Source organism: Eumetopias jubatus, unplaced genomic scaffold (assembly GCF_037043125.1).
Source record: "Eumetopias jubatus isolate StellerSeaLion01/CBP00866 unplaced genomic scaffold, mEumJub1_p1.0 scaffold_15, whole genome shotgun sequence".
Taxonomy (NCBI): domain Eukaryota; kingdom Metazoa; phylum Chordata; class Mammalia; order Carnivora; family Otariidae; genus Eumetopias; species Eumetopias jubatus.
This window is the reverse complement of record NW_028274821.1, coordinates 89056460-89078476: the sequence shown is the minus strand read 5'-3', so window position 1 is coordinate 89078476 and position 22017 is coordinate 89056460. Positions and strand designations below refer to the sequence as shown.

Here is a 22017-nt window from a genome sequence, read left to right as displayed (position 1 = left end):
TGTTAGTGTAAATATTTTTTTAATAAAAAAATAACTCATTCAAAAAAATGTGAGAAGAGTGGAATTGTTTTCTGTTTTTGTAAATCTCTTTAATGTCTGGCTTAGTAGAATGCAGCTGGATTCCCGTACCTGCTTCTGTAGTCAGTGTGCCGTGTACCGTGAAAGAGTGTTCTGGTTGAAGTGTGTGAAGAAAACATGGCTTTTTGCAGATATGGACCCTTTTCAGAGAGGTGTGAGCAGTCTTTGACATTAAAACTTGACAAGTGGTAGCTTCTTAAAAGACTAGTGAGGTGGGGAATCTGAAACTGTATCAATGAATTCCATAATCTGTCATTAAAATCCACTGGTCCAGGAGTGCCTGGCTAGCTGTGAGTTCGAGCCCCACTTTGGGTGTAGAGATTACTTAAAAACACAGTCTTGAGGTATCTGGGTTGAGCATCCGACTGTATTTCGGCTCGGGTCATGATCTCAGGGTCATGAGATGGAGCCCCTCATCAGGCTCCCCGCTCAGCAGGGAGTCTGCTTCTCCCTCTGCCTCTGTCCCCCCCCCCCCATGTGAGCCTGCACTCTCTCTCAAATAAAAAAATACATCTTAAAAAAAAAAACCACTGGTCCATCTTGCACTTTGAATGGATCTTTTATTCCTGCATGACTGTGTACCACACATTGGCCAGGTGGAAGATACTGTTCAACCAAGTCATGCAGGTCTCTGAAATACTGACGCTTTTTATCATAAAATATTTTAAGTCACATTTGTTAATATCACCCCTTCTCACGTAGGTCTTTTAAGAACTGGGAAGCTATCAGGCCTTCAGTGGTGGATATGTTTTCCTAAATTAACATTTGTGCTTTCAAGTGAAAATGAGATTGCCAGCAACAAATACTTCTCGTCATTTCCCTGAATTGACATGTTTACTTCGTTCATTTTCAAGAAAATGTCTGATAAAACCTCATGTCTGAGTAACCATACCAAAGTTTTATTCTTTCAAACAAAAATGATGTCCCAAGAGAAAAGCAGCTGGTTCAGCTTTCAACTCCAACAACTGCACATGTGCGTTCCCCTGAGACAACTATCATACTTTGGTGCACAGCAGAAGTACTTCACACATACTTCCCATTTCATGACACTTGGAACGTTAAAAGACATGTTTAAAGGTTGAGACTGAATAACATCAGTGGTTTTTACTATTTCATCAAGGCCACTCTTCAGTGAAACGAGCCTCTTTCACCCCTGGCAAGCAGACAGCGATGGCCGCTAATACAGTTTGGCGCTACTGCCTCGAATCATGCTCAGGCACCAGCTGTTTGACCCTCTGCTGCTCCTGTACCATCGGAGCAAATAACGATGACCATGGCTGGTGATGAATACAGTGTGACCCCGAGGGCCCTCGTGGGAACTGCTACCCTGACGAGTACTTCCCATGGCCGCAGCTACCTGCAGAACGTGGGAGCTGCTCCCAGTGAAGTCAGGCCTCCACAAACCCTGCAACTAGCCAGTCACAGTTTAAGTGCCTTTGAAGCTCACATGAAAGCCCAGAGTCCTCAGAACCCTTCCTCTCAATCTTCCTCAGAAACATGAGGGGGGAAAAAAAGACGAGCAGCAGCAGAGATTGTTAATTAAATGTAGGGCGTCTAGCCCCTGCCAGTCCATGACGGTGGAGAAAGGAGGAAACAGGTCCACACTCATGGGCAGTGACAGTCAGTGTCGGCGGGCAAAACACAGTGCAACCTGAGCTCGGGAGTCTGTGTGAGACTCAATAAGCTGCCGCTCAGAGGATGCAGCGCAGCAGTGTCTCCAAATGACAGAGGAGCTAAGAGAAGCAACAGCATGTGACAGAGGAGACAAAAATGCAGCTGAAGAACAGTGGGCAGCTTCATCCTTAATGTTTCCCTCACGTGCAATCAAAAGGACTCCAGAGATAAAGAAGTAAACAACATTCAAGCAAACACTCTGAGAGCCAACCGCCATCCCAAATGCAGGGACAGCCACTGCAAAATGCACTTCCCCCACTGGCAATTAGTCAGGCTGGATGGCACTTATGCTGAGAGTCTCAAGCCCAAGTCACTGTCAAGGTCATGCAATGAGTCAATGGCACCAGGAGCCTAAGATCAAGAACCAGAACATCAGCCGCCGTCCGACAAAATGCTTCCAAATCTAGTAGCAGGGTTTACTGCCCATGGCCTTCACTTTGCCAGCTGCCTCTGGGGTGGGCTAGATCTCGGAAGGGCGGACCAAGGAGCACAGGGGGTCAAGCACAACAGCCGGGAGCCTGCGGCCGGGCAGTCGGCAGTGTGCTCACTCCAGCTTCTGCCTCACTTCTGTCCCGATCCGCTCTGCAGTCAAGCCTCAGGGCAGCTTGCCGCTGATGGGTAGGGGATGCTGTTCCTGAGAGTTCTCTGCAGGGGGGACTTGACCGTGGGAACATGGCTGCCCTGACTCCAGAAGAGTTACAGGCATAACCATTTTCCAAGTACTGAATGAAATATGCATTTGCATATCAGCTAAAAAGCAGCCACGGCCTAAATCAATTCAGGGAAAGAATATGGATCAAGACACCCCCATTCTAACTACTCTGTCTCCTTTTCAAAGGGTTTGTGATATTTGCTGATGAGAAATGGGTGCCTTCTTAACAGTATGTCAACCAGAGAACTGGTGAAAGGGAGCCCCGGTGTGCTGGTGACTTCCTGTTTTTATATCTGCTCTCCGCTGAAGAGGTTGCATGCTGCCACCTGCTGGAAAAAATGAGAAACTGCCTCGTGTGCCCCAGGCAATGACAAGAGCTTTCAGGTTCTAGCTTCTTTTCACTACAGATGCACGAGGACCATTCGGATCCCATCTTGGGCTTTAGCCAGCTAACCATCAAATGCTAATCATAAACCACTCGTGGAACGAATGGTCACAGAGACAATTCAATACCGTGGTCCCCCCCAAGCCCTCTCAAAGCTGGGTGCAGAAAGCGAAGAGGCAGTCAGAGGGACCAGGATGATGGAAGAGAGGGGAAGGGAGCTGGTGAAGAAGGGCCAGAGGAATCCACAAAAGGGGAAGGGCGAGGCCAAGAAGAAAAGTACCCATAAAACTCACCAACTGGAGGACATCCTCCTTGGAATTTTTAAACATTTTCAGCCAAGCAGAAAAATGAATCCAGAAACACCGAAGTGTATGAAGACAAAAAAGTAAAACGTCTCAGCTCAATATATTAAAAAATTTTTTAAACTTTAAATTTTTTTTGAGTACTGTCTATACCCGACAGGGGGCTCGAACCCACAACCCTGAGATCAAGAGCCACACGCTCCACCAGCCAAGCCAGCGAACCGAGCCAGCTGGGTGCCCCTCAATGTGTTAAAATTAAGAGAACGACCTATTCATTGTTACAAAAATAATAATAAAGGCATCTTTTTATATGACAAGCACAGAAAAAGAAGAAAGAAGACAAGAATATCTCCCAAACAACAGTTATTCTCAGAAGGTGAGTTTTTATTTTTTACTTGGATTTTTCTGTTTGTGGTGGGCTGCTTTATTAGGATTCTAATTTGTGTTTTTTTTTTTTTTTTTAATTTCCCCTTACCCCATTCCAAGGCAGGAGGGCGCTCTGAGCCAGGCTAAAAGCAAACCATTTATGCAAAGTTCAAGCTGAAACTCACTGACAAGAATCTGCCCCAAAGGGGCAGGGAGAGAAGGGAATCCAGTGTTTTTGAATGCTTTTGAATAGGAGAAGAAAACCAAAAAGAGCTATTTCCCAGGACAAGAAAAAAAACATGGGCTGGCACGTTCTGAGTGGGGCCTGCAGCCACTCGGGCTGGGTGGGCCCGGGGAGGCAGGACCCCCTGGCGCCAGGCTGCCCAGAGCCAGAGCGCTACGAGGGCCGGATGGTGGGAGTCCGTCCAGCAATGACCCTGGGCCAAAACCACAAGAGTCGCAGACACCCTCTGAGTGTGGTGCTCCTCGTAAAAACCCCGGGATCCCGCCAGACACTGGCATGAAGCCTTGAAGTCGGGTTTAGTTCAACTTAAAGAAAATAATGTGGTATTAATTACATGGCAAGTGCGAAATAAGATTAGTACCTATTACCTCATTTCCAATTTTTCTAAAATGAATCCACGTTACTTTTATCATCATCATCAAACAGGTCAGCAACAAAACTTCATCAACAACAACAAATGAATTATCTGCCTTAAAGAACACTGCTATCAGCAGCTGGACCCACAGGCAGCGCCGAGCACTGAGAAGGCACTGCTTCTCAGTCCCTGATGGTCCGAAGCCCTCCTTTATGCCATGGCCTGCGGTCGTGCACTATTCAAATCAGCTCAGAAACGCACAAATCATTTTCTTTGTGGCTTCTTTTCTTAGGAGGGATGGTTAGAAAACCAAGGAGATGCAGAACGGTTATCATGGCGCAAGCATTTAAAAACCAGAGCGTTTCAAAGTTTCTCTCTGGCATCAGTCTCATCTCAAATTAATACCGACACATCTATTTTGAAAGCGTGTTAAATCAGCAGGAAGGGATGTTTTACACATACCCATCCCCAATCCATCATACCTCCTGTTCTCACAGTGAAGTGCTATTTGGTCCTTCCCAGGCAAGATTTCCTTCTCCTGACTCAGTTTGGAGAAGGTGAAAATCACGCTCACGAGTGGAAAAGGAATGAATCATCTCAATAAGCAGCCATCACCCCCAAGCCTCCTTCCACGGCTGCTCTGCAAAGTTCACCCCCTACCTCTCCAGCAAAAGCCCCTGGGGCTCCCCGGCCTGCCTCGCAGGAGATAGCCACCCTTCTGCCTCCACCTCCCGGCGGGGCCCAGGCATGCAGCTTTGGGAAAGGACCAGCAGCACCAAAGAGCACAAGGGGACTTGCCTTTTCCATCTGTTGCTGATGCTTCCTGTAAATGCCTGATTGACCTAAAAATAAACATTTGGAGAACAAAGGTTAGCTGACATCTGCATTCTTTTCTGTTTCCAGCACTAGTAACTCAAGGCCTTGAATTCCCCAGTTTTTAACTGGAAGGGCTGGACCAGATGGCTTTAGAGCACTCTCCCTAAACAACGGGATCTCCACTAACCGACACCTTGCCCCATCCGGGGCTCAAGCCTGAGAGTTAAGGATGCCCTCTAATGGCTGAAAAAGGTCTGACAGGGGTCTGGGTGTGATGGGAAGACAAAGCAAAACACAATCATTTCAACCCTCTTCATCTCTCTCTCTCCACCTAAAATCTCTCATTCCCACAACTATGCCACCCCGTGACACTGCCATGGAGCTCACCTGCTACCTGAAGAACATGCCCCCCCCCCGCCCCCAGGCCAGAGGCTGATTTCTAAAGTCTAGGTCTAGGAGCTTGTGAGCGCATGGTTTCCCCGAAAACTCCCTATTCACTGACTGGAGATGCAGAACTTTGCTGAAAGGTGTCAGCCTCCAGGGAGTCGGTCTCCCTGCTGTGATGGGCCAGGTAGCTAATTACATCACTGCAGTGCGGCACGGGAACATTAACACAGCAATGGAGCAGAGTTCTAGGTAGAGTGTGGAGGCTGGAAAGGAAAGACTGTCTCAAAAGGATGAGAACAGCCCAGGCAGATCCAGCCCAGGGGGAGGGCGGGTCCTGCATGGGGGCTGAAGTCCTCATGGGCGGGCCACCTACTCTCTACCTGACCATGAAAAAGTCTTTTCTCCTAAGGGAACTCCCCCCGCCCCCCCGCCACCGCCATCTTCCCACCTGGAAGAACTGAATGGCGCAGAACAAGAAAGTGAGCTAGCACAATGCTGGCACCAAACCCACGCCAGCCGAGTCTGAGTGCTTCAAAAGAACCATCGATACTATTCCTTAAGTCACCTCTAGTACTTGATGTTTTTCATCTTACAGCAACTTTCAGAATATTCACCTTCAAGAACCTTGCCGTGCGATATCTGCTCATTGGTGCTAAAATGAACAAGGGGCGGGAAATGGTCACTCGCAGCCCTAGAGCCCGCCTGCGTCTTCCCCAAACCCACAAGGCCCTTCTTTTTGTTAAGAGGAGCAGATGGAAGAGAAGTGACTGCACTCTGTTCGAGAACACTCAGACGCTCTTTCTAACTGAGGACAACACTGGTCACCCTGTTCCAGGTGCCTGAGCTGCCTGCTCCTGGGTAGGACGCAGGGCAGTGGGAGAGATCAGAAAGACTCATTCGTACTCTGTCCGTGTCCGCTGGAAGCTGCCTGCTGCACAGATGTGTGTGCACGTGTGATGTATGACGGAATAAGGGTCAAGAGTGAGTCTAATTGGCTGGAAGGATTACACTCCACTGGCACCATTTTCTAAATAAGCAGAGTAACTGAAGGAACTGATAAACCCCAGAATCCTGAAAATAAGAATTTACTTCACGAGGGCGCCTGGGTGGCTCAGATGGTTAAGCGTCTGCCTTCGGCTCAGGTCATGATCCCAGGGTCCTGGGATCGAGTCCCGCATCGGGCTCCCTGCTCCTTGGGAGCCTGCTTCTCCCTCTGCTTCTCTCTCTCTCTCTCTCTCATGAATAAATAAATAAAATCTTTAAAAAAAAAAAAGAATTTACTTCACGAGGCCACTGCAGTGTGGACCACCTCATTTCTAATAGAAAGCAGGTAAATACATTTTTAAAAACTTTATTCCAGGGGCACCTGGGTGGCTCAGTCGTTAAGTGTCTGTCTTCAGCTCAGGTCATGGTCCCGGGGTCCTGGGATCGAGCCCGCATTGGGCTCCCTGCTCAGTGGGCAGCCTGCTTCTCCCTCTCCCTCTGCCTGCCGCTCCCCCTGCTTCTGCTCACCCTCTGTCATATAAATAAAACCTTAAAAAAATTTTTAAATACAAATAAAAACTTTATTCCAAAAGAAGTAAACGCTTCCAAACAATCATGGAACTAGATCACTTAAGAATGAGTGTTTTATTTCTGCCAGCCCTTTTTCCTCTACTTGCTTCCTACCAAACCAGTAATTCCCTTCACTTGGCATAAGATTTAACAAGGATATTTTCTCTCATCAACCACTGACATGGTCCTGATGTTTCTTTACAGAACTGAAGCACAATGGATGCATCTACAGCCAGCCGTTCAGAAGGTACCTATGTGTTCATGTGCTGGGACTCTCACTAGTTCGTGTTCATGCACTGCCGCACCTTCCGTCTAACCTGGCAAGAAAAGGCTATTTATGGGATTTCAACTCCCTTCCCTCCAAATCATGCTGCTAGGTTATGCTGCTGCTGAGCTCTCATTTCCAGACCCTTCTCTATTGCCTAATCTGGGCTAAAAGCCACGGTGCCAGATCAGCTCTATTGGAACGCACTGAGGAACCGGGTAAAGGCACAAACTCCAGGCTCCTCCTCCTGGGGAATGACCCAGGTCAGCCCGCGGACCCAGGAAGCTGTATCTGTCACATAGATGCCCCATTTGACTCGGACCGGTTTGCGAAAGGCTGGTTCAGCGGCCTGGTCTCGTTTGGCACACGCGCCCCAGGGTGCACCGTGGCCCCCCTCCCTGCGCGTACTCACCACACCACTGGGAAGAGGATGGCTCCGCAGCACAGCAGGTCTACCAGAAACAGAGAATCCTTCCACAAGCCATACTCTGTAGTCCCCTCCTCGGTGGACTCTATGATGATGTAGGCCACATTTGCCAGAACCTACAGGACACGAGAAGTGGCTGAGGCTCTAAAGCAAGGGCAGATCTCTACAACAGCAGGCCCAGGAGGGGGCGGCCACTTGGGCCTACAGGCCCCCAACCACGGCCATGGCCCTCTCTCCAGTGCCACATGCTTTTCAGAATACTCCACTCTCCCCTCAAGCGGTGGTCTCTGTGCCCTCCTCCTGAGCTTGTGACTGCCCTGAGCAACAGGTGGCAGCGAGGCCACGTGATTTCCAAGGTAGGTCATACAAAGGATACCACCTCTGGCTGGCCCGATCTCTCAGGACACATGCCCTGAGAGCCCTGAGCCCTCTTGTAGGGTGTCTGGCTACCCCGAGGCTGCCAGGGTGGAGAGACCAGACAGAGAAAAAGAAGCTGAGGAGCCCCAGCTATTCCCGCCCTGCCTCATCGAGTCTTCCCGGCCCAGGAGACAGAGGCAAATGGAGACGTCAAGGTAGCCCCAGCCGCTGTCTGACCACAGGAGGCCCCATGTCGGACCTGCCCAGCGGAGCCACTCCTCAATTCCTGATCCACACAGAACGTGAGAGAATACATGCTTATTGTTGCTTTCTGTCACTGCATTTGGGGTGATTTGTGATGTAGCACAGATCATCAGGACACTCTGCTTTGCTTTTTAGGCCCCAAGGCCTTAGCAGAACCGCTCGGGTGCTGAATGGGAGACACCGCACACCCCATTCAGCCACGATGCCCAGATTCCTCAGGCCCAGGTTCTCCCTGTGTGGCCGCTGCTGCTCCTCAGACAGTCTGAGGTACCCGAGAGTGTTATCAGAGACCAGAGCAACGAGAACGGCGGATTTTGGCCCAGTGCTTGAGCGGTCACACTGCTCCTCCTAGGAGCAACCCCACCCGGGTCACCTCCATCCACATGGGACATGGCTTAGTTCTACCCACTGAGGCTCATCTGTGTCCACGTTCTGCTCCAACTGGCCTTGGGGATTCAGTCCTGGCACCAGTGTGCTGTGAAAGGTCCCTGAGCTGGCGGAACTGGGATAGCAGTATTTCAAACCCGGGCTACTACTCAGCATAATCAAGGGAACGCTCTTTGGGAAATTTCCAGTAGGTGTGGATGCAGAGATTACAAGTCCACCTCTGTTCTCCATGAAAAGTCCAAGGTCCCAACTACTCTGCTTGCTTGCTGGAAAGGTCAGTCTGTACACTTTGACAAGGAACATAAAATCTGTTGTGCTGCTATTCAGGACGTCTCTAAGGATAGTTTCTTTTTCTATCTAGGACCTTTTAGTGAAACTATCAGAGAAGCCATACTTCACTTGACACAAATGCAAAAACTATTCGGAAATTTCAGTCGTCCTCTGCCACACATATCCTAAACACCTGCATCTGGGACTATCTAGGAAGACAAAGTGGAAACAAAAGCGTTCCCAGCTTAAACTCCTAATTCCACTTGGTCCTTACTACTTCACACACTTGACAAAAGACAAAATGTGCCCTGGTGTGGAACAAAGTGCCAAAAATGTTCTTGAAAGTCTGTGCGTACATTTTGGACATCTCTTACTTCTCACTCAGAAATGTGCACTGGCTCCCCATGGCCACAAAAGAAGTAGTTTTAGCTTCTGGGCTGATATTCAAGGCCTTCCCAGATGAGTCCCTATGTTATCGATGCATAACTTCCTTATATTCAATTGTTTCAATGTCCCGTTTCCTCAGAGGTGCCTGCCACATAACCTTGCACTCAGCTCCGACAGGGTGCAAAAGAGGGAAGCCAGGAGGGCTGTGCCCCATCGCATCCCTGTTCGGGTGGGGGAACGAAGGTTTGCCTGGAGGGACAGTGGCAGCTCTGTGGGGGGACAGGGCGAAAGGGAGCAGTGCCACAGGCCCTCCCTTCAGAGCTGGGAGGCGCAGGCAGGCTGCAGAAGTCCGCCTGGCCGGCGCAGCGGCCGTGGGAGCTCGACAGCCAGGACCCGTACGGCTCCGCAGCATCTCTGCTCACCCGGCGGCGGTACCACCTGTTCCTGCTACTGCTCTTTTGCCTGCCACATTTCTCTCCTTAAACATCTAGGCAAGGCTGTTCTCTACCTTGAAGGCTTCTAGATCATTTGCATTTGGGAAATTAGTCTCTCTCCCAGGAACCTACAGCCACTGGTCTGTACCACTCATCTGGTGCTAACGTGAGTCCCTCTGTCATTAATGTGAAGGTGGCTTTGCTGTGAACACGGCCAGACTGCCAATCACCAGAGCGAGCGGGCTAGTCTGGGTGTGCAGGGAGCTGTCCCCTGCCTTCCTTCCCCTGCCACACCCGCACTGTGCTCCCAAACGAGATCACACGATGAGAACAACTTTATCAAACACATGCTCTTTGAGCAGAACAGAGCAGTCAGGCATCCCTGCTAGGCCCTCCGTGTTTACTGTGAGTTCTTTATGCCCAACCTCTGCCTCCAATAAGACTGTTACACAGAAGACAAGGTTCCTCTCCCAAGGGGCTCACAACCAGGCAAGGCTGGCCTTGGCCTAGGGGCCCCAAACCAGGAAGGGTTTAATAAATAGTTGCCCTGATATCTACTTAATATTCTAACTTGTAAGAACTCACTGGTGTCATTCACAGTTTTACGATAGTTTGTTAACTGAAACACTATGTACCTGAGCTCGGCTAAAGGGACAATTTTGCTAGAGGGCAGCCAGGGGCACGAAGGCAGGCAGTATGTTCCCTGACTTTCCAGGAGCTCTCTACTCAAGCGCAGGCATCCGTAAGCCGCTCGCCAGGTGAGCGATGGCAGAAGCTCTCAGGGCAATGACCCAAGGCCTAGGTCTGCCAGAATTCAGAGAGAGAACCCCAGTGGTATGAGCTGGAGTTTCTGGATGAGCTGACTCCCTCTGCCTGGACAGACCCACAGCTGAGCCTCGCAAAGTGCCAGGACACAACCAGGACACGCAGGAGTAGGGTCCCTTTACCTGGAGTGGAATGACAATCATGAAGATCTTTTTGTCTTTATCGGAAAGGATATGCTTAATGAAAGCCCAGCCGGTGCCGATGAGCGCAATGGTGATGAACAGGAGTGCCCCTTTCAAGCTGGAAAAGAAAAAGTTTCAGACACCAACAGTCTCTTCAGACTCTCTGGAAGTTCCCCTGCACAGCTCATTCATGATTTCATGGGCTTCTTGGAAAAGATAGGGGGCCAAATTTAGGAAACTCCTCTTAAGTGAAGCAGCACACAAATGGTTCACCACGCACCCCACTCCATGAGCAGCAAATCCCACCCCCTACAATGGAGGCAACCCCCTCCCGGAAGCACACCAGCAGCCCCGAGTTCTCAGGTCTGGACAGCCACCTGTGTGCCATACACCTTTGGCATGGCGAGAACCCGAACAGGCCGCCACAGGAAGGCAGGGACTGTTAATGCGAGGCAGGTCTCTTCCTACCATGGCCTCCCCAACTTCTCCTGCATGTCACTCTGCGTACTTACAGGTGAGTGATGTAGTACACGACAGCCCAACCCTCGATCGGAAAGCCCTGGGAGGAGATGTAGTGATAGTCGATCTGCAATGAAACGACTGCATTTCAGAAACGTCCATCTACCACACGCCTTCACGCAGAGCGAAACAGGAAAGGCTGCCACAGGACCTCACAGTGGGGGGGGGGGGTTGTCCCCTCCACCCCAAACACTAATACCTCACTCGTCAATTCACAATTCAGCACGTGAGGGCACTAACAAGGTCAGGTAGCACGAGAAACCTGCCACAAGCTTTCGACGCCACCAGCACACAAACCAGGTCCCTCTCTTGGGGTAGGAGATTCACGCTGGCAAATGGCTGCCTGTTATTTTCTTTAAAATCCCCAGGGCCGGTGGGGCACCTGGGTGGCTCAGATGGTTAAGCGTCTGCCTTCGGCTCAGGTCATGATCGCAGGGTCCTGGGATCGAGTCCCGCATCGGGCTCCCTGCTCCTTGGGAGCCTGCTTCTCCCTCTGCTTCTCTCTCTCTCTCTCTCTCCCCCTCTGTCTCTCATGAATAAATAAATAAAATCTTAAAAAAATAAATAAATAAAATCCCCAGGGCCGGGACACTTGGGTGGCACAGTCGGTTAGGCGTCTGCCTTCTGCTCAGGTCATGATCCCGGGGTCCTGGGATCGAGCCCCGCATCAGGCTCCCTGCTCAGAGGGGAGCCTGCTTCTCCCTCTGCTTGCCGCTCCCCCTGCTTGTGCATGCTCTCTCCCTCTGACACATGGATAAATAAAATCTTAAAAAAAAAAAAAATCCCCAAGGGCCAAATGCCACAGGTCTCTTCAGTATCCCAGCCAGGAACTTCACCTTGCACACCCCAACTGCTTATTACAGAAGTCAGTCAGTCAGCCAGCAAAAAAATCCATGTGGAGTTACACACCTTCCACTGTTTTGTTTTGTCCTTTAGAAAAAGTCTATACATTTCGAGCTACTTAAAGCCACCAACGCATTTTAAAGAGGCGAGTTTCAGTAGTGCGCCCACAGTGCTTCCTGGCACAACTCACAAACGCTGGTATCGATTTCTTTGTAGACCTTCCATTCTGTCATGAATGGCTATCTAGACACTGAAGTGACTCAAGGGCTTTGTCCTTCATTATCTACAAATTTCCAGAAAGAATCTTTTAACTTAGATCCAAATGGGAAATTATCCAAGTAACTGTCATTTCCAAAGACTGCAACTGGACACATTACTACCCCTCTGGTGCCAACACTTTTGAGTGAAGGAGAGCACGTGTCTGGAGGCTGTCGCCCTCACGAGTGCAGCCGGCAGGTGCCACGGGGCAGCTGCGACCTTCCTCCCACGGGCAGGTGCACGTCACTTTGCAGCCAGACTAAATATTCTAAGTGCAAGCTCAAGTCACACGCCTCCATCTTTAGAGCATCATTTTTCTCTCAATAAGTATGCAAACACCAAGCTTCAAATCAAATGGGAACACAGGAAAGTATTTAGAAAAATCAAGTCGTGGAAACAATTCAGCAGGTGGCACTCTAATCTTGAGAAAAGACAAACAAAAAGGAATAAAAAAAGTAAGGCTCTAGGAAAACTCTGGGTATGTAGGTAGTGTCAGAAGATGTCTCCGGGCTCGGGTTACAGACGGAGGGTGTAATGATTTATACCTGTGATGGCCCCTCCCACACCAAAGGCTTCATGAGAAAACGTCTTCTTTCATCCTGTTTCCCACTGACCTAGCTTCCCCTTTCTTCCAATTCGTAAATCTTCCTGACTGTACAGACACTGTACATCATTTCATAAATGGCCCAAAATACTAATACATACTGCGTGGAACACCAAGGAAAGAGACTTCGTGAAAGGAAGGGCCGCCATCAACCAGTGAATTTTAAATACGTCATTCCTATAAAAACAGAGAGAAAAGAATTAAAGGAATATTCCAGGAGCTCCCGGGCGGCTCAGTCAATTAAGCGTCTGCCTTCAGCTCAGGTCATAATCTCAGGGTCCTGGGATCGAGCCCCACATCGGGCTTTCCACTCAGCAGGGAGTCTGCTTCCTCCTCACTCTCTGTGTTCCTCCCCTCTCTTTCTCTCTCAAATAAATAAAATCTTAAAAAAAAAAAAAAAAAGGGAATATTCCATTCCTCCAAAGGATGGCCGAAGCTCCAGGCATCAGATACATTTATAAGGAAGCAGTAAACACAATCTAAGCAAACCACACACACGAAGCCCTTTGGAGACCTAGTTTCCACCAGCAGAAACAGCTCCGATGGAGCCCCAGGGTCACCTCTCATGCACAAGTCTGTGTTGTGACTGGAGCAGCATCAGGCACTGAAGCCAGACAGGACGACTTCCAGCTCCTGATAAGATGGAAATCTGCACAGCTTGCCAGCTTTGTGCCCAGAAACCACCCTGGAAAGGCCGCAGAAGCAAGAATGAGGCGGCGGGATCTATGAAACTGGCAAGAGGCCCCTGGGAGAGCAGAAGGTGCCCAGGCATGGCTGTGGGGGTGAGCTGCGGCCCAGAGAGGGGCGGGTCTGGAGCCAGGCAGCATGCAGGGCTGCGACCCGCCGGACACACCAGGCCAGCGGGGGGAAGTGCCGGCTCCCGCTGCCACGCCGACACAGACACCCGTCCGCCTTCGGGCTGCCGCCTCGCCCTGGGAACTAAGGACACAAGACCATTTGGGAGACAAATTTAAATCTCTTAAAGTACGTAAAACCTGAATAAGAGCAAGAGAGGAAACTCACACTCTCAGATATCAAGATATTCTGTGAAGCCACAGCAGTAAAACATGTGGAAGGGGTACAGCATCAGAGAAATAAACCAACAGAACAGAATGCTCAGAAATGGATTCTCGTGTGTATGGAGCCTTCACATAGGATAGATAAGGGGGCAGCAAATTGGCAGAGGGAGAGAGCATGCACAAGCAGGATGGACTGTTTAAAAACCGGCATGGGGAGGGGCGTCCGGGTGGCTCAGTCGTGAAGCGTCTGCCTTCAGCTCAGGTCATGATCCCAGGGTCCTGGGATCGAGCCCCGCATTGGGCTCCCTGCTCTGTGGGAAGCCTGCTTCTCCCTCTCCCCCTGCTTGTGTTCCCTCTCTCGCTGTGTGTCTCTCTCTCTCTATTAAATAAAATCTTAAAACAAAACAAAACCCAGCATGGGGAAAATCAGCTCAGAACTGTGTATACACACACACACACGCACGCACACACACACACTGCTGTGTCTCTACTTCACATTTACATAAAGAGGGCTCCAGATGGATTCCAGTGCTAAATATAACATACATCTTTTGTGACCTTGTAGTAGGGAAAGGCTTCTTCCAATAAGCACTGCCCAAAAGACTAAAATTAGAGAGCTCTGATTGTTACTAATATGAAAGACTTTCACTGAACAATGAATACCCCAGACAAGTTTAACAGACTGGGAGAAAAAATTTGCAATGTCTAAGACAGACAAAGGACTGACATAAATAATATGCAAGAAACTCCTGTAAAGCGACAAGAAAATGACAGAAAACCCAAAAGAAAAATGTGCAAAGCCTAAAGGCAGTCACAAGAGGGGGAACCCAAATGGTTAACAAGTGCCTAGAAAGATATTTCACATCATTAGTATTTAGGAAAATGCAAAATAAAATGAAGTAACAGTTCACACCCATCAGACTGGCAAAAAATAAGATGTCAGTGTTGGTGGACGGGGAAACAGGAACCCTTTTGCACCACTGATAGAAGTATAAACTAGCACAGGCAATCTGGCAGCACTTAATGATATTAAATACGAATTTACCCCATACCCAGTGCACCTGTGTCTGGGAGTGTACCCTGCCCCACGAAGCTGCACAGAGACATAAAGGGACAAGGCCGGGGGCGGGGGGCATCATGGCAACACTGTTTGGGGGAGCCAGGGGATGGGGTCCCTCACTAAAGGGATGGGTAAGTAGAATATAGGGATGCACACTATGGAGTAGCTAAAAATTAATGAACTAGACGGACACACAGCAACGTGACTAGGTCTTAAGAAAGATATTATCGCAGGGCGCCTGGGTGGCTCAGTTGGTTAAGCAACTGCCTTCGGCTCAGGTCGTGATCCTGGAGTCCCGGGATCGAGTCCCACATCAGGCTCCCTGCTCAGCGGGGAGTCTGCTTCTCCCTGACCCTCCCCCCTCTCATGCTCTCTCTCTCCCTCTCTCTTTCTCTCTCAAATAAATAAATAAAATCTGTTTAAAAAAAAAAGAAATACTATCGCGTGAAAAATACATGCAATATCAATGAACATGAGCTATTTATAAGAATGCACGCATGCCTAATAACACCTATTACCTGCATCTGAGTAGCTGTGAAAAGCATGAGCGAGGGGTAGGAAATGAAGGGGAAATGAAGAAGAGGGGCCTTGCACGGAATGATAAGGCGGGCGTGTCACAAACTGACGCACACTCCCTTTCCGGGCTGGTTTCCTCCCTGGTACTTTCCTGTCTGGGGCCTACCTACTTGAAGGTCAAAAAGGAAGTCAAGGCCAGAGGAGTCTGTCACTCCCGAACAGCAGTGAGATATACTCAGAGTGCAGAACCGCCCACTGCCGAGCCGGGTGCTCACTCACACGCTCCGGCACACTTAGCTTGCAGTCCCAGCTGAAATATCGGCCATGGGGCAGTGACGTTTGGGATGAACACACACTCCAAAGCCACAGCAACTTGGCTCGAATACTGGTTCTACCCTGACAACCTTAACCCCTCTAAACCGTAGTACCTCTTCTGAAAATGGGGCAATGCCTACCTCTAGGAGCAGCTGGATGATTAGCGGAAAAAACCAGCATCAAGTGCTTGACGGGACAAGGAGCAGGCACCGAAAAACGATCAGCTGTCTTCCCCTCCCCACACTCGGGGGTCTGGGACAGAACTCAGAGAGGTGAGAGGAGCTGCATGCATATATGCACGGCAAGGAGATGTGTGGGTTCCGCTCCCAGCTGTGGCAGACGCCACTAACCATGTCTCTCATTTCCCCTCTCAAGACCTCCATAAGACGAGGCAAAGATCTCCAGTTCCTTCCAGCTCTAAGGGACTGTGAGCCTCTGAAATGCATGAAGCCTTGGAGTCACATCCTTTATGTGGCTCAAATTTCCAACCCAACAGAACTGTCTGTTAGTCTCCTGGAAAAACACGGGGATGGGGCAGAAGGCTTACATTACACATCCCTGTGCGTAAACTGCACTTCAACAAGAAGCTAAACACGTGCTGCACAAAGCAGGTGGGCCTCATTTAACCACAGATTTAAAACTTCCCACAATTTTAGGTAGGTGAACCAGTGATAATGACAATTGCATCACTAAATACACAGAAACTAAAATACCATTGAACACCTGCCTGGTCAACTATTTTGTATGTGCCTCCTATTTGCATAGCACCCTGATTTGCAGAGCCCTCTAGAACACATTATTTCGGGGGCAATCACATAACACACCTAAGGTTCTAAGACCCTCAGAGGAAAGCAGGGCAATGACCCTGTCCCAGTTTTGTGGCTCAGGGAGTGAAGCGAGAAACACAGGTGGGAATAGTCCATGTTTATATTTGGAATTGGGCCTCCGACTCCCAGTTCATACTTTTCTAATAAAGGCAGAAGCAAAACTTTATTTAAAAACCTTTTTATAGCCCGAATAAGTAAGCCCGAATAGGTAAGACTCTTTTTTTCTTACTAAAGGCTGCCTGATCGCCTACTCCAAACATGACCATGCAGGGTCCTTCACATGTAAACCAGCGGCTCTTTCCATCTGGTGAGCAGAGTGAATCTTAAGACAAAGAGGAACCAGCGCTGTCCCCACCAGAGCTCACCACTCCAGCTGAGCGTGTCCACCAGAAGAGAGGCCACCGGGGACTAGAGAGAGGTCTAGTTTCTGCCCAATGCTAAACAGAAAGAGGTATTTGGGGTGCTTAATTATTTTATGAATTTAAACTAATCTACATTACAATCCCATATTCATATCCATCATTTCATTTACGGGCTTATAACAAATACTTCACACTATTCTCTAACTGAAAATTAGTATTTTATTCTCAGTTTTTTGGTTGGAAGGAGACAGATTTATTTTTTTTTTAAAGATTTTATTTATTTGAGAGAGCGAGAATGAGAGAGAGAGAGAGAGCACATGAGAGTGGGGAGGGTCAGAGGGAGAAGCAGACTCCCTGCTGAGCAGGAAGCCCGATGAGGGACTCGATCCCGGGACTCCAGGATCATGACCTGAGCCGAAGGCAGTCGCTTAACCAACTGAGCCACCCAGGCACCCCGGAAGGAAACAGATTTAAAAACTCGCCCCGTACACGTGCAGGTACTCCCTTCAAGAACTGAGTACAGGCAGGTAAAGCCTTCGGGTTACAGAAGAGAGGCCAAGAGCCAGGTAGGTGGGCTCTGAGTAAGTTCTCTCCAGTGACAAGCCTCTGGAAGCCAATACCTCTCCCCGTTAGGCCCTGAGCAGACATCTTCAGTACTGAGCAGTAATGCCATGCTCTCGGCAGGCAGTGGGTCACTGTCACTAACCTCCTCTCATGAACAGACAGCCCCTGAATGGGATCAACGGGCTCACTCTGAGTCCTGGATGGTACTGTCTTCACTAGGGAAACACCTGCTTATACATTTTGGTTTGTCTATTATTAACATATTTGGATTTGCTTTTTAAATAAAGCAAAGGGAAGTAAACAAACAGCAAGGCATGCAGAGTCTCCCTGTTTCAGGGAAGATGCCCTTTGAAGAAGAGGACAAGGTTGCTAGTGCCAATCCCTCTGGGGCTAAGAAAGCAGCAAAAGGTGAAATTATGCACCTCTCAACACACTCTAAGCTGGATGGCTCAGGGAAGTAACAACTCACTGTCGTTTTCGAAGGATGTGAATCCAGATGGTCCCAGAAAGGAAAAAGAAAAAGGCCATAGAAATGTATAATTTAGGGAGAGGGATCTCTCCTGCAGACAGGTAGCTGTCAGGGTTCTTCTCTGTGATCTCAATCTGAAACAAACATAAAATTAATGTTTACTTTTCAGGAACAGATCATCCCAGTCAGCAATCTGTCACCTTAGCTGCTTCATTTGGCTAAGGAAGTATCAGTAGATAACAACATTCCTAATGCACAGGCCAAAGTGTAAAAACATCCCAAACTGCTTTGTATTTTTTCGTTTGTGAATCCTCTGCAGAAATGGGATTCTGGCCACATTTTTCTCCTACTCTGTTTAAGTGTTATTAAGACCTACTCTTATAATGAAATAAATGTCTCACATTTTACAAGGCTGACAAAATCTGCGTGGAACACCTTCCACACGGTACTCACATCAAGGCTGAAGGAAAACTTGTCGCCAGACTGCACTTCGTTCCCAGAGCATTTATGGAAATAAAGACTGTAGAGGCCTTCTTGGTCATCGGTGCTGATGTTGAAGAAAAACTGAAAGTGAAGAAGACAAAAACTGAAGAATACCCAAATCCTCAGCTAAATGTTTAAATCTTAGAAACAGATCATGAATGCTATGGACAGAAAAAAAATACAGATTTCTTAATCGGATTCTCCCAGAGCAGAAACAGACGTTTTCAGGGCTTCTAGCTGGCTCAGTCAGTTACGTGTCTGGCTTCAGCTCAGGTCAGGATCCCAGAGTCCTGGGATCGAGCCCTGCATTGGGCTCCCTGCTCAGTGGGGAGCCTGCTTCTCCCTCTCCCATGCCTCTCCCCTCCCCTACTCATACTTGTGCTCTCTCAATTAAGTAAAATCTTAAAAATAATAATAATAAAATTATTTATTTATAAATAAACAGATGTTTTCTTATTCTGTGATTCTGCCTCAATATTTTATTGTAACAATTTTCAAGGTAGCAGGAAAGGGGACAGAACCACTCAGGGAACACCTTTGTGCCCACCACCGAGGTTCTACGACCTCATTTTGACACAGACGCCCCTGCCCACGGTGGCTTCTGCTGAGGGCTGCAGGAATAACCTATGAAGCAGATACCTCGTTTCCAAGTCAATATATTATTTTGCTCTTTAGATAAAAAATACTCCTGAAAAGAAAGGAGGCTCCTTTCTGCTCCTTGAAAAGGTAAAGGACCAATATTCCCTCGTTAAAATTTACTCCTGTGATTTCAGGAGACAGAGGCTACATTTTCTACATAGACACATTTTTCTGTTTCTCATGTTTCATGGGTTCAAATGAAGTTTAATGTAAATCCAGACATTTTATACGTAAGATCACAGAATATGACTTCTTAGTCAATTCTAGAGAGCATTTTGCTAGAAGCCTAAAATATACTGCTTAGGGCTACATAGATAGATGATAAACTATAAAGAAAAGTGAGGAACTGATGGGAATAATGTTTTTCATAACAGTTGGGTAGGGATGTGAGGGTCACACGGGGTCTCTGTTCTCTTTCTGCTCTCCACTGATGGTTATAGAGGTTCTTATTTGTAATTATTTGTACTTGACATAAATACTATGCACTCTTCTGCAAGCATACTACACCACACAGTTAAAAAGGATACGGAAAAAACAGACATCTGACAAGAAGATGGAAATAAAGGACCAAGAATATTCAAGCTGAAATTATTACTTTGTTAAATCATGTCCTGAACTCAGCAATGTAAACGTAAGAGCATGTGTTTTAGTCCACACGGGGAGAGCCAGAAAACGCTTCTAAACATAGTAACAGGGGTGCCTGGGTGCCTCAGTCGTTAAACGTCTGCCTTCGGCTCAGGTCATGATCCCAGGGTCCTGGGATCGAGCCCCGCATCGGGCTCCCTGCTCCACAGGAAGCCTGCTTCTCCCTCTCCCACTCCCCCTGCTTGTGTTCCCTCTCTCACTGTGTCTCTCTCTGTCAAATAAATAAATAAAATCTTTAAAAACAAACAAAACTAAACAAAAATAAACATAGTAATAACTTCTAGTTCCGAAAGTAAGAATCATATGAAGTTTCTAAGAAATATAAATTTTTTAAAAAGTCAGTACATTCGTCATGGTTGACCAGAGTAGGCACCTGACCCTTAAAAAAAAAAAAAATCAAACAAAAGTGTATGTTTTAGAGTAGGAATAAGGGCTAACAGTCCCCTTCCTACTTTAGGCAGAGAAAACACCATCCCTGCTCTGTGGATGGAGTAGACAAGCTCACTATGACTGCCCTGTCCAAAATTAGGGCACTGAGTAGCAGCACAGCAAGGGGTCACCTACTGACTTCTATACGAGGAGAAGGGAAGCCAAGAAGAGGCAGACTGTCCACTGCCTGTTTCCTGAGTCCCGAGAAGCCTATGAACTGGTTATCTCAACCACTGTCCTTAATCACGACACAAGCCCTCACACAAAGCTTTAGTAACTGACAAATACGTATATCCTATCATGCTTTCCTTGGTGATTTTTTATTTTTTAAAAAGGCTTAAAGAAATTTCAAAAAACTTACTGTACTAATAAGCACTTTAAAGTGAGAGAAGGGAAAGAGAAAAAAGCACCTTTTGTATTTTCTTAAGGAGGCAGTAAAGAAAGCAATTAAACACATGGATGGGCCTTAGAGGCAGACAAACCTGGGTCTGAATCCTTCGCTTGTGCAAGTTATTTAACCTCTCTGAGCCTCAGATTCCTCATCTGTAAAAGGGGAATAATAACAGTGCCTCCTTCACAGAGTTGCTGGAAGGATGAACTGAGGTAATGACAACGTGCAAGCACTCCACACCCATTCACTCGGCTCCATCATTACTAATAGACAGCCTATTACAGGCCAGGCCCAAGATTAGGGATTTCAAATACATCAGAAAAAAAACGAATTTAAAAAAACCCTCTCCCTTATGGCTACCCTCTACTGGGAGCCACACAAAATAAGCATAATAAATAAGCAGAGAACACAGCATGTTGGAAAGGAGAAGTGTTAATGGAAAACCAGCAGGAGGGGGGGAGGGAAGGAAGTGGCATTTAAAATAGGGCAAATGGAGGAAGGTTTGCTGAGAATATGACATTTGAGCAAAGGCCTGAAAGAGGAAGAATGAAATACTGGCTTCTGAGGGACAAGCATTCCTGCCAGTGGGTACAGCCAGAGCAGAGCCTAAGGCCTGACCATTTCTAGGAGCAGCGAGATGGCCTCTGTGGCTGGAGGGAAAACAGGAGCCAAGGTCAATGAGAAGACAGCAGCCAGACTACATGGCCTTGCAGACCAGGAAGGGCTGGAGCTTTTGCTCTGAGGCAGATGGGAAGCATCCACAGGCTCTCAATTAGCTATTAATACCTATGGTCACTAAATTTAAAGACAATATAAACATTGCTAGATAGGCAAAATGATTTATGCTGAAAGAAATCAGAGCAGTGGATGCAGGGATGGGGGACGCTGAGGTGGTAAAAATATAGAGAATCTTGGTAGAGAGTGGGTTACACGGGTGCGTGCATTTGTCGGAACTGATCGAACTGCACATTTAAGACCTGTGCATTTTACTCTGAGCAAATTATACCTCAATTAATGAAAACTGGTTAGAAAAGGGGCAGTGATTCTTACAAATGAATGATAAAAGATTTGTGCACTGCTTCCAGAGCACTTTTATATTTAAAAAATGATACTTATAACAACCCTATGAGATAGGTGCCATCATTGTTCACTCTTAGATGATTAAAGAGCAAGATCCAGGAGTTAAGCGAGCTAAGGTCACCAGCTAGTAAGTGGGTGCTGAGACCCTATCCAATGTCCTACCCCAACCACAGGCTGTGATGCTGCCATAAACACTCATGGGCAGTGAAGAATGGGGCCAGACGGGTAGGTCACTCAACACTGCTGAGCCTAGGTGGACTCATCTCTAAAATTCTACCAGCATCCTAAATGATCACCAATGGTCCTTCTAGATACAGAATTCTGTGCTTCTAGCACACTCCGAATGGGAAGCAGCACGGGATTAAAGAGGCAGAGGTGTGGGGACAGCCAGGCGGATGTGGGTTGTTGGAATGTGGGCCTTGTCACTCACACCGGACATTCAC

General features: G+C 47.9%; 1 protein-coding gene across 2 annotated transcripts in view; it reads right to left on the bottom strand.

Moving 5' to 3' along the window:
* Positions 1 to 22017, bottom strand: part of GPR107 (G protein-coupled receptor 107) — a 71750-nt gene that overhangs the window by 18603 nt on the left and 31130 nt on the right. The window contains exons 8-15 of one of the 2 annotated variants that reach the window (XM_088018858.1): positions 18361 to 18471; positions 17908 to 18041; positions 12877 to 12952; positions 11064 to 11137; positions 10552 to 10669; positions 7491 to 7621; positions 4855 to 4898; positions 2644 to 2733 (exon numbers count right to left, since the gene is read on the bottom strand). In XM_088018858.1, the coding sequence (XP_087874984.1) occupies positions 2644 to 2733; positions 4855 to 4898; positions 7491 to 7621; positions 10552 to 10669; positions 11064 to 11137; positions 12877 to 12952; positions 17908 to 18041; positions 18361 to 18471 (778 nt within the window). The remainder of the gene's footprint in view (positions 1 to 2643; positions 2734 to 4854; positions 4899 to 7490; positions 7622 to 10551; positions 10670 to 11063; positions 11138 to 12876; positions 12953 to 17907; positions 18042 to 18360; positions 18472 to 22017) is intronic. The other variant, XM_028090469.2, reaches the window with a different exon arrangement.